A 12,405-nucleotide genomic window follows, 5' to 3' on the forward strand; every position below is an offset into this window, starting at 1 on the left:
GCTTACCATGGAGTAGCGCAATTAGCTCCACAGTAAAGTGTCACCATTCTACACGTGCAGACCTACTTGGCTGGAATAAACTACTCAACTCCGCCGTAGGTTAGTGCTGCCTGACATGAATACTATCCTACTTCAGAGTTATTTACTCTGCCGTGACGCATGTAGATGCTGATGGGGCTGGCTGGCATGCAAAGGTGCTTCAGTGTGGAAGCTGCCTGCCAGCTAGCCCTACCCTGAAGCACACTTGTGCCCCAGCCAGCCTCTCTGTAGTACACTGAGCCAAGTCGGGGCAGCTCTGGGCCGGCAGGCTGACTCCGGGACTCCTGCCAGTCCAGGCTGCACTACCCTGGCTCACTGTGCTGCACACCCAGGTGCATGGGTAAATGCTGCACCCAGGAGCAATAAACTCCAGTGCGGACTGTATTGGAGTTTATTGTGTTGCACTAGCATTCATGTGTAGACACACTCAAAGAGTCATAACATGGTAGCCAGAAGGGGTCACTACACTCATCTTGTCTGACCACATGTGCACACAGAATTTCCCCAGGGAAAATTCCCCAGGATTCAAATCTATCTTTTGGAAAGATTTCCAAGTGGTGGCAAGCTCACCATCTTTCCTGAGGAAGCAGTTCCAGCGTTTAACTGCCTGCCCTGCTAGAGAGTTGTGTCTTCTCTTAGTGCTCTCTGTGTACTTCTAACTATTAGATCTTGTTACGCCATCACCTGCAAGGCTGAAAAGTTCCCCACCCACAGGTATCTTTTCCATATGTAAGCACCTCTGTACAGCAGTTTAAAAAGTTCTCTCTCAGCCTTTTTTTTGATATCCTTCATAAATCTCACATCCTAAGGTTTGCATACTATCCCCCTGAAACATTTTTGTGGCTATCCTTTTTATTCTCTTCAGTATTTTAACATCCTTCTTGAAACGTAAAAAATCAGAATTGACACAGTAGCCACTGGTCTTACCAATGTGGCATACGGAGCCAAGATCACAACTTGCAATGACCTTTTTATATATTCATAGATCACACTGGCCCTTTAAGCCACACTACTGTATCTATCCCTAAGACTGTTTAAAAGTCACCGCTTTCCAGGACGAGAGTCCCACCCGCCCTATAAATATTGCCTGAATTCCTTGGTCTCGGGTGTGTTACCTTGTATTGGATTGTACTAAAGCACATCCTGTTGGACTGCGACCATTTAACCAGGAAATCCAAACTACCATGTAATAGAAACCTGTCTTCATTATTTACTACCTCACTGATCTTCGTATCACATACATCTTTTACCAGAAAAGATACTATATTATCTAAATTGTTGATAAAAATACAGGTTAGCTATGAACCAAAAACCAATCCTTGTGGGGCCCGGCCAATCAGTGAGCCACATCAAATCTGTCTCACATGTGCCCTTTTAATTTTATATAACATACAGGGTTTTTAATCACAATGTTATATGGTACTAAGTCAAATCCAAAGAGAAATCCAAGTACATACTTGCTTTTGTCAATCAGACACATAACTTATTAAAAAAAGATGATAGCTTTTTGACAAGATTTTTCAGAAAACTATGTTACTTATTTTTAGTCTCTGATTCTTTGTTGATAAAGCATTAACTGTACTGTGTTGTAAAACAGGACTAACTGGTCTCTTATATCTTGTATAGTGCTTTTTTCAGCCTTTTTATATACTGGAATGATGTTGACTGTTTCCAATTCTTTGGCATTTTCCCTGTTTCCAAGTTTTGTTAATTTTTAACATTACTGATTCAGCAAGTTCCTTTAAGATGCAGCCTGCTTGATTTTGAAAGGTTTAATTTTAGCAGATGCTGCTTTAGATGCTCCTTTGTCACAGATGGTAAATTCTTTGTTCCATCCGCAGCCTCACATGAAATGAATATGTCCTCCCAATGCTTTTTAAACACAGAAGAGAAACAACTAGCATTTATACTAGGGGTGTGCGAAACGGGCCACATTCGATGTGGATTTGGATTTGGCCCAAATCAGGGACAGTGATTTGATTCGTTGATTTGGATCACTGTCCCTGATTCGATTTGGCCGAATCTGAATCTGAAGATTCGATGCTGATTCAGAGAATCTGTGATTTGGCCACAGACAGCTTTAAATGTTTTTTCTACATACCTCAAGGTACCACGTGTGGCTCGTGAATGCTGTGATGCTGGGGCAGATGGAGCGTCCCAAGTGCTCGGCAGCAAACCCAGAAGTGGACCGGAAGTACTTCTGATTGGCTGCAGGGGGACCCCAGGTGCCCCCCCAGACCCATGAGGCACAAGTCGCTGAGCCGGAGGGTTGTGGGGGTGCCCCCAGCACACTCCCCGGCGGACCCAGAAGTGGAATGGAAGTGCTTCTGGTCCACTTCTGGGTCTGCTGCCGACCGCGCTGGGGAGCCCCCTGTGCTCCTGTGGGATGCTCCATGCACCCCACCATCGCAGCATTCATGAACTGCCTGGTACCTTGGGGTATGTAGAAAATACATTTAAAGCTGTGTCTATGTACAAAACACCGAACCTTTCTGAATCTCTCCGAATCGATTTGGAGGGTTCCAATTTGATTCAGAGAGATTAAAGGGTCTCCTGATTTGATTTGGATTTGGAGATTCGGTCACCAAATCGGGCCGAATCTCTGCCGAATCGAATCAGGGACCAAAGCTTGGCACAACCCTCATTTCTACCCTTCTATAGCACTGTTTACAGTTCTCCCAATAGCAACAGATTTATAATGGCTAAAATAGCTTCTTATTGATGGCCAATAAAGTTATTTCCTTGAATTCTTTAGCTACCTTTTATCAGCTGTCTGCACTTTAATTTGTAACTAATTAATTGCTATTAATTTCCTCTTTTTCCCATCTGAAAAACCATAGTTTTCATTTCCACTCCTTGCTTTAAATTTAGATTCCCAAGCAGTTATGCCAACAACTGCTTTAAGCTTTGCAAAAGTAGGCTCTCTTTAAGTTCTATGTTCACACATTATTGACTGGTGCCATCTTCTATTTAAACAAAGTCAAACCGAGTCAAACTCAACTGGAACATGATCACTGATACCTGGAGAATTGCTGAAGTTTTCATAAGCAATAAACTGGGTCTCTCAGAACGAGATTAGGTGCAGTGGGTGCAGGACTTTCTGTGACAAATTTTATATCTATTATTTTGAGAAATTCTACAATGCTTTCTTACTGTCTACATGAAACCTCCCCGAGCTGCAAATCATCCATGTTAGCAGAGCTTATCTTCTAATAGAATACAGACAAATAATTAAGGAGCAGTTAGTCCTGTTCTCAAGTGGGCCTGGATGGTCTGTAATATGTTTGCCAGCTCCCCATCTTTGGCTTTACTAGTTGGAACTTTAATCCGTAAGCATCAAGGTTCTGTGATTCTGAATTGTCTGTAACAATTATATCAACTACATCATACCCTTTATTTCTGGTTTACAATCTTCAGAGAAAAAAATATCATTAACTCCTGTCTGAACACAGTGGGGGTCTCCTCAATGCAATTTCACTCTTGTTAGTACGGAGCAACAATGGAAATCTGTAATTAGCACAGGAGCAGAAAGGACACAGTGGTGTTGTCTGGGAGCTGGTCTGTTTTCTTCCCACTCTTTGCTGCAGACAAAATTCAGTCAGGCAGCCAAAAGAGGGCACTCTTTCAATGGAAAAAAAAACCCAGGGACTGACATGCTTTTCAAAAGTTTTCTTATTCACAGTAAAACAAAATAAAGCAGGGTTTGGTGAGGTATAAAACAGGTGCTTGTGAAGACCCAGGATTGTGTGGGGGCTATGAGACAGGATCGGCATGCTGGAAACCTGGCCCTGGTCATGGCTGTGCCATCAACTTGTGAATTATCTCAGACAAGTTGCATCACTTCTCTTTTCTCCTGCACCCTTTGTCAGTCACTCAGCCTGCAAGTTGTTTAGAACACAGACCGTCACCAAAAAAAAAAAAAAAATCTGTATAATGCCTACTACAACAGGATCCTGATTTGCACTGGGGCTCACTGGTACTGTCTAGTCAAAACAAAGAAAAAAATACAACCCTCCGGCTAGACCGTGTCTCTGTTACTGTGTCTGTTTCAGTGCGGTTGAGGTGCACCCACTGCAGCGATCCCAGAGAGGTGCAGCTGCCCTGTACTACAACAGGCGTTTTTATGTTGAGCTAAGCCACAGAAGGGTCAGTCTTGGCCTCTCTCATTTTGAATGTAATGCTTTAGAAATGCCAGCAGAGCTCTGCCAGCACACACTGTTTTCTTTTTCAAGGTGATTACAACGTGTGTATACCTGAGGCAGGAGCACTGAGCCAGAGAGCAAGCAGTAGTTTAAAGCTACTCAAAGAAATCCGTGCTCAAAGAAATCCGTGACTAGTTCATTCCCATTTCACCTTCCATCAGGCTCATGTGATGTGAGTATTATCATAGAGCCAGGGGAAGATGTGGTGAGAACAGACCTCAGGTGGTCATCTAATTTAACCCCCCTGCTCAGGGCAGGATCATCCCTACCTAAAGGTGTCCCCAACAAATGTTTGCCTAACCCAACCTTAAAAACTTCCAATCTTTACTTGACAAATGGGTCAACTGAGGCAAAAAAATCCCTGTGGGCAAAGGTAGGGTGGGGAGCAGATCCCAAAGTCCTGCCACTCCCAGGTGGCCACTGTGAACTATGGCACTTTAATATTAAGGGACAAGTGACAACGTCATGCACAAAGGCATTAAAGAGAGACTCCCACAAGCACACCCTGGAAAAGGTTCCACCCCTAAACATACAGGAAAAAGGTGAGGCAAAAACATACTGTATGTATCTCCCATTTCCCTTCCTCCCCCTGCCCCCTTCCTCTGATAACAAGTTTATTTTCAGTAGAAAACTCAGAGGCACTGGTAATTCAATCTTAATGGTTTTTCTCACCTGCAGAACTGCCTGGAGTGGTTCATGTTGGGACCTGCTTTAATATTGCCTTTCTCTGGGTCATAGATGGTGGTTGCTCTTGCATAAGCTCCTCCAAGAATAAAGATGAACCCATTGAGAGTGACTGCAGGAGCGTATTTGTTATCTGTCAATGGAAAGCAACACTGAGATCAGTTTCTAGGCTCAGGTTTGGTGTCTGTTTTTTATTTATACATTCCACTTATTTACAGATAAGTCACGTTTCTCTAAACCTCCAAGGCTAGGGAAAGAAAAATGAGGACATCCTTTTGTTTCTGTTTTTTGTTCTTTCCTCCTAAAGTTCTCAAAGGCACTTTTAAAGTTCATCAGCCCTTCGTTCCCCAGTACACACCCCCCTTCTAAACTGCTGAAGTACAATTATCCTCTCTGAAGCCTAATGGAGCCACAGTGAAAGCTCTGCTCTTATATCTGAAATTAATGTGTCAAGTTGTTGCAGAGTTTTGAATTGCTGCAAAATTTTAACTCACACTTCATTTCTGAGCAGCAGCTCAGTGCAGAAGGCTCCTGGAGCACAGAAAGCCACTTAATCATGTTCAAAAATAGCTTCTTTTGTATATCCCACTTTTACTTGTGGGCAGGTCCCTACAGATCCAAGCATATTTTCTGAGGCCTAGATTTTCTCCCTACTACACCACAAGCTTAATTTTTGGGATGCTAAGTATCTGCAGCTGCCATTTACTTCAACTGGAGCTGTGCACTCTCAGCATTTCAGATGCACTGAGTCCCTAATATCCTCGCTGTAGTTCTGTCAGCTTCCAGGGATGCTTTTCACATCACTGCGTTAACTGCAGAGTTACTGTGAGATCTCTAGCAGAGTTAGCCATGAAATTACAATATAAGTGCAAGTGAGCTAGTGGGCTTGTCCCTTAGGCCCGTTACACAATATTGCAGGCAGGCACATATGCTTATAATGGGTTAAACTTAATCATTTTGGTGAAGTATCCCACACCTGGCATTTGCACCCGGTAGATTTTTAGAGGTTTCGGTTGTAACATTTGAGCAGTTTCTGGGAATGAATTAAAAATGCGTTGTTTTGCCCGTGTTAAATATGTACAGTTGTATTTCTGAGCAGCTCCCATGTCTCCATGCCTAGACTCCAGGACTTGGACATTTTTGGGCAGTTCCCTAGGACAGACCTTTTGCCACTGCTGTAAACGCCTGCCCAAATCCTACCAGGCTTTACATTTCTGAAAAAATCTCAGCATGTACAGACTCAGTACATGTTTGTTAGTTTGGCAACTAAGTTCTCAGAAGATTCAATTGGCATTTGAGCATGCTCCAAATGCTCATAGTTTCCTTGTATAATCAGACAGCATATGGGCCACCCCCACAGAGTGGCTAAGTGTATGGGAGCCCAGGGCTGCAGAGCATGAGTGGGAATTGCCTTGCAATTCTTTTCCCCAGCACTGGAGTGTGACAAGGCTGGGTACCAGACTCTGTCTGGTATTGCACCCCTCCTGCTGGCAACCAAATGCAGCAGGACAAGAGTGAAGAGAGGCTGCCGAAGTGGGGGAAGGAACGGGTTGGGGGGGACGGACAAGAGAGAGATTTTGCGGTCATGAGGGAATGCGTGAGTGATGCATCAGGCAAGGAAAAGAAAAGGGGGAAAGAAAGGGAGGAAATGTACAGAAACAGGAGGAGAAAACATGAGCACAGCTGCAGAAGTGAAGCTAAGATGAGAAGGGGACTGTGGCTAAGTATAGACAGTTAAAAAACCCAAGGCTGAATTGATTCAGTCTTTGCTGGTTAGTCTAAACTGTGTAGATTGAATTGATAAGCAAGTGAACAGACATTCACTTTTGATTCTGGAAATGCAGCCACCTGCCTGCAGTGGCCCATGTGGCTCAGGCCAGAAGCTAGGGGGTACTAGAGCACACCCCCCTGCTCGGTTGGAGCAGACAGCTTGGGCAAAGGCTATCCCACCCACCCTGCAAGAGGAGGGGCGCGGGGGAGGTGAAAAGCATTCTGGGATGCTGGGGGACTATGAGCTAATTTGAATCTGGAGGGGCTCTGAGACAGAAGTTCAATAAACCAATTTAACCTAAATCAGTTAAGCCTGATACTACATCCATCCAAGTTTATCTTTAACTGCTTTCAGCTGTTTTGAAAGCAGTTTATGCGCACTGAACTTCTGTTTTGGTACAGATTTTAACTGGTTCTGATCGCTTCTACTGGTTTATGTGTAATTTCTGTCCCTAGTCTGCGTGGATGTGTGGAAGGAGAGGGGATGCAAAGCTATGAAACCACCACATACAGCACTTGGACATGAACCAAAGAAGCCTAAATCTTAATGTTCCTTTACTACCAGCAAACACTTGAAACTTGGAGGCAATGTATGTGTCTCTCTCTCCAGCGGCATATCTACTTCCTACTGCTAGCAGTGATTGAATTAGCTCGCTGATAGGAGCGGACTGTGCTACAGATCTTAAAATCCCAATGTCGTTAAGCAGCCACGGAGAGTCACCACAGTTCCACACTGTGCGGGGATGTAAGGGTGGGGCCACGAGGGAGGTAGAAAGTAGTACAATGGTTAAAACAAGTTACTGCGAAAGGCCAGTCTCTTGCTACACTAAATAGCTATACATATTTGATAAAGGCCTTCACCAGTGGATCCTTACAACATTTCCTTAATCTTTATGATTAGAAAAAACAAGAAAACAAGCGTTCAGCTTCTTCTCAACTGCACTAAGCCACTATTATACAGCTCAAAGATTTTCCTGTTCTAATAGCTCTTAACTCATCTCTCTCAAAATCAACTTTGTGGGGGGTTTTTCCCAGGAAGGCTCTCACTGGGAAGCTTCCATATTTAATTATTATACTTTTTCAGGGTTTTTTCCCTTCTGATTAATGATATTCTGCAGTTGGGTACACCCACTCCACAGAAAATAACTCAGAATTTAATTCTCAAAGCTCTCGGGGAAATTATTCCGGGCTTCCTCAAGGCAGAAGCAATAATTTCTCAAGAGGTTGAATCCTTGCCTTCAGATTCATTTTTATCAAAGGAAGAGAAGAAAACCACCTTGCCTATTTTAATAGTGACAGTTTTTTTCTTTCTTCCTTTTTTTTTGTTATAATCAGGCAGGCTGGTTTCTAGAGACAATCAATTTGGACTCATCACTATGTTCATGGTTTCACACATTCATTGTCATTTGTTGCTTTTTGTTTTGGTCACAGTTTCTTAATAAAGTATGAAGTATGTTTGAGAGGGAGATATAACGGCTGCTGCTATCAGGAAGGGAGAAAGCCACAGCAAGGAATCTCCTGAAGAACATACTCCACAAGGACTTAGGGGAACTGCCCCAGAGATAGAGATTTGAAAAGACAGAAATCAGCACCTTTTCTGTGAATGCAGTAAATACTCACAGGAGCCCCTGGTCCATCTCCAGACCTGCAGTCTCCCCCTACACTTCACCGCTGGATTTCCCATTAGGGCTTTCCTAAGGGATGAACATCATCAATCCCCAGTTTTCACTTCAACGAGGTGACACCAATTCTACTTCCCTTGTGCAGTTTTTCCTTTCTTAGGCTTAAGAACCTTCTTTAAAAACCCCACAGGCCCTACATTTCGTCACTGATTGTCACTAGCATGTTACTGATATATAGCCCAATGAGACCATGGGTTTTGGTGAGGACACCAGTTGTGTTCGCATGGGTGACTGGTGCCACATTAGTGAGGGGGGGCATGTGCCCCCCCCCAGCGACCAGTCAGCAACCCATGGCCAATCTCACCAATGGGTGGGGGGTGGTTCCCACTCCCTGGCTGGCACTCCCACCTGCCCGTCGCTTAAGCAGTGAGTGCGGCCTGTCAGGGGGTGCTTAGGCGCTCTCAGGGGGTGCACATACACCCCCGTGCACCCCCTACACGTTGCCACTGTGTGTTCATGCTCTCGCCCAGATGTTTTGACTGTGGAACAAACCCAAAATACTTGCTGTCAGGAATGGCTACGGGGTCTATATAAGGAGAGAGAGGAGTGAGGAAAGGGAGGGAAAAGAAAATGGCCTCTTTCTCCTAAAAACCCCTTCAGCATTACCTTTGGGGACCTTGGGACACTTTAACCTTCTTCTTGCTGGATAATCTAAATTAAGGACTGTCCAATACTCCAAATGCAGCTTTGACAGCAAATGAGCTGAGGTTTTGAAAGCTGAGGAGAGGTGGGATGAGAAATCTAGCACAAAAAGTAGGAGCAAGCTGTATTTTTCAGCATCAAAGGCCACACTGGATAACATTCCCTTCTATTGCTGCTATTTAGAAAATGGAATTTGGGCTCGGTGAATTATTTCTGGCTAACAAGAGCCATTCCACAATGGGGTGTAGACTTCTTGGGTGGCTGGAAAATCTAGCCCACCAGAGGCCTGCAACCATAACCTAATAACAACAATATGCTACCTCTGTTGTAGCTCAGGGCTACAGCCCCACATCAGCAAACTGAATAGTTAAATAACGCTGAGCTGGTGCATGCCTGCCTTGCTCCCAGCAGCTGCTTGAGGATCCTGCATTACATTCCAAAGCAAAGCTTGGTCAGGGCCCAAAATGGTATTGAAATGACTGGCAGGAAGAGTTCCTATTGTCCACAGTTTATTGAAACTGCACCAGTCAAAACATTTTTCCAGAGCAAAGCTGGCAGGCCACACACGTGACTGCTCAGCTCTTACTCCTACTAATGTGTCCCTTGCATTCTTGATGAGGCACATAGCAAAAGCCTGCTGGAATGGCTTGGAAAAGAGCAAAGTAGTTAATAGAAACCAAATATGCTCCACCTCTCTCTGCATACCTCAGAGAGATGTACTCAGGCCTGATGTAGCAATGCAACACACAGTAATGGGATCAGATACCTTAAGGAGCCTGGAGCCTGATTCTTAATATACCGTGTGAGGGCTGGACTGTGGATGCTGTAATTAGCAGCCAGTTCTCTGATTTCAGCCATATGGCAAGGTGCTGTCACAGCATCTTGAAGCCAGTGCACTCCAGGGAACAAGGAGGGAAGACGAAAAAAGGATGAAGTAATGTATACCACTGCCAGGCCCATGCCCACTTCACCTCTATGCACTGACAGAGGAGGAGCAGGAAGGAGGAGGATGGGAGAGAGCGACCTGAGGATAAGAGACACTCTATGCTCATGAAAACCAAATAGATATTGGGCACCTGCTCTTTTGCTCATGCACAATCATACAATGTCATACAGTAGGTTGTAGCAGTCTATAAATCCAGCACGCAGGATCTACATCAGAGCAGGGCCGGCCCGTCCTGTTCTGTGCAACTTGCAGCCTCGCGGGGCCCCGCAGCCAAGGGGCCATGCCCTGCTTGACCCCGCACCATGTTTAAAGGGCTCGATGCAGGCAGGGAGCCCCTTCCCGGCTGAGCGGTGGAGGAGTTTCTAGCTCTGCTCCTGCCCTGACCCTGGCCCCGGTCCCAGGGAGGGAAGTCAGGCATCCCCAGCACATGCTGCCCCCACCTTGCAGCCCACGTGTATGCAGCCCACCCCAACTATTTTATTTCAGTGAGTTTATATCACAATTAACTGCAATTTTCATTTTTTGATGGATCAGGAGGCCCCAAAACTATATTTTGCAGGGGGCCCCAAAAACTTGTGGGCCAGCCCTGCATCAGAGGCACTTAAATGAATGTTCATTAAGAGGCCCCAGTGTCCTCTGCCTTCAGTTGCAGTATTCTGGGTTTTTTTTCCTGCATGCAGGAAATTATTCTCATATTTTTTTCCAGAAGCAAGAGGCCACACCTAGAACACTTGGTTCAATTCTTGACACGGTTTTACTCAGGAACATGTTGATGAGCTTGAGGAGATGCAGAGGAGGACAAGAAAACAGGGTGGAAGCCTCAGGCAGGACCAACTTCTGAGGCAGGAACAGAAGGCCTGAAGTGTTCATGACTTTGCTATGTAGGGTTTCTAATACATAGCTGAAGGATGTACACATCAAGGAAGGAGAGGAATAACTGGAGTGGAGCCCATGGAGTAGAGCTAGAGGAAGTTGGTGAAGTGAAAAAAACCCCCAGGTAAGTTTAGATCTAACACTAGGGAAAAAAAGTCTGAGAGCTAGAACAGGTTTCCAAGCAGCTGTAGAAGATCCATTGCCCAGGATATTTAACTCTGAACTGGACAAGTCAGAAAACGGGCTGTAGGGAACAATCTGGCACAGACAAAGGATGGAGTAGGCTGCCTACTCTGTGTTCCCGTCTTTCACGTTCCTGGTTTTCAATGTTTAAACTAAAAATCTCTCCTTTTAAGCAAAACGATCTGAAATAAAGCCACAACGTTGTGAAGCAGACCTGTAATGACATAGTTAATACTGTCCTCGAAGTGTTCTTTACAGCCGCGGCGCTGTGACTGAGCACTTAGTTTGGGCACAAAATTAGCTAGTTCGTTCTCTCGGGCATTTGTAAGAAGTGGCGATGGAGGCCTCGGAGACCTGGCCTTAGATCTTTCCCCGGGATCTGAATTCCTGTTTACCAGGCACTGTCTCAGCATATTCCAGGACGCACTGATACCCGCTGCGGGAGTGAAAGATGCCAAATGCATCTTCAGCTTACATGCAAATGCCTCTAGTTAGTGGCCTGTCTGCCCTTTCTGAGGCCCAAGGGTGAATGACATAACCCGGTATACCTGAGACCCTCTTGAGAGAGGCAGAGACAAATTGAAATTATAAGCTGGCATGCCCTTAAGGTCCCAAAAGCCTTTCCTTCTCTGACCTTTCTGAAAGCATTTGAACAGTGCAACGCTGCCTTTGCCCAGACAAAAATGTCCACCAGGTCACAACACGGAGGAGCCATATGGACTTGCATATGTCCCTTGCTGTCAGGGATAGCTTCTGGAAGCCACACATGGAGAATTTAAGCTTCTCTTCTAGCAAAAGGGAGGCGCCAAATCCTTCTTAGTGAAACGTCAAGTGCTAACGCAGGAAGGTGCAGCAGGAGAATGGGCAGGAAGGAGTGTGGGTACACGCTCGTGTGCAAGGGCAGGGGTTGGGGAGGCAGGGGCTCCTTATGAATGGAGCTCAATCCAAGAACTGTGTTTGTAAAAAGGAGACAGCTGAACATGTATGCAAGCAAAGAATGATCATGTGCGTCCTTCCCTGATGTCCTTCCATCAGACCCGCCCATAAGCGTGCAGGTAAAGAGCCTGGTTTGATAGGCCTGACTGCAGATGCTAAGACTGACCCATCTCTGAGGCAGGGACTGAGCTGGCAGCTGCTCCCTCAGGCACTGGCTGCTCTGGAGGTCACTCCAGAGGTCTGGCAAGGCAGCGGCTAGAGGGCCATTACCATGACCCTGCCGCTACAAGCACTTTCAGGCACACAAAGGAGACATAAGACGGCGTAGTCCCCTTGCTTTCCCTCCTGTGCTGCAGCAGCACACTGCAAGAGGAGGCTGGTCTGCCACTGCACTGCCTGGAGTCCCTGCCTCTTCCCTCCCTTCCTGCCAGTGCCTACCTGTCTGGGC

The 12,405-nt window shown here is 45.6% G+C and overlaps 1 protein-coding gene across 3 annotated transcripts in view; it reads right to left on the bottom strand.

Annotated features, from left to right (window-relative positions):
* Window positions 1–12,405, bottom strand: part of KLHL29 (kelch like family member 29) — a 556,676-nt gene that overhangs the window by 10,320 nt on the left and 533,951 nt on the right. For all 3 annotated transcript variants that reach the window (XM_059729244.1, XM_059729242.1, XM_059729249.1), the window contains one exon: window positions 4,914–5,058. In XM_059729244.1, coding sequence (XP_059585227.1) covers window positions 4,914–5,058 — 145 coding nt within the window. The remainder of the gene's footprint in view (window positions 1–4,913; window positions 5,059–12,405) is intronic.

The sequence above is a fragment of the Alligator mississippiensis genome, chromosome 1 (assembly GCF_030867095.1).
Source record: "Alligator mississippiensis isolate rAllMis1 chromosome 1, rAllMis1, whole genome shotgun sequence".
Taxonomy (NCBI): Eukaryota; Metazoa; Chordata; order Crocodylia; family Alligatoridae; genus Alligator; species Alligator mississippiensis.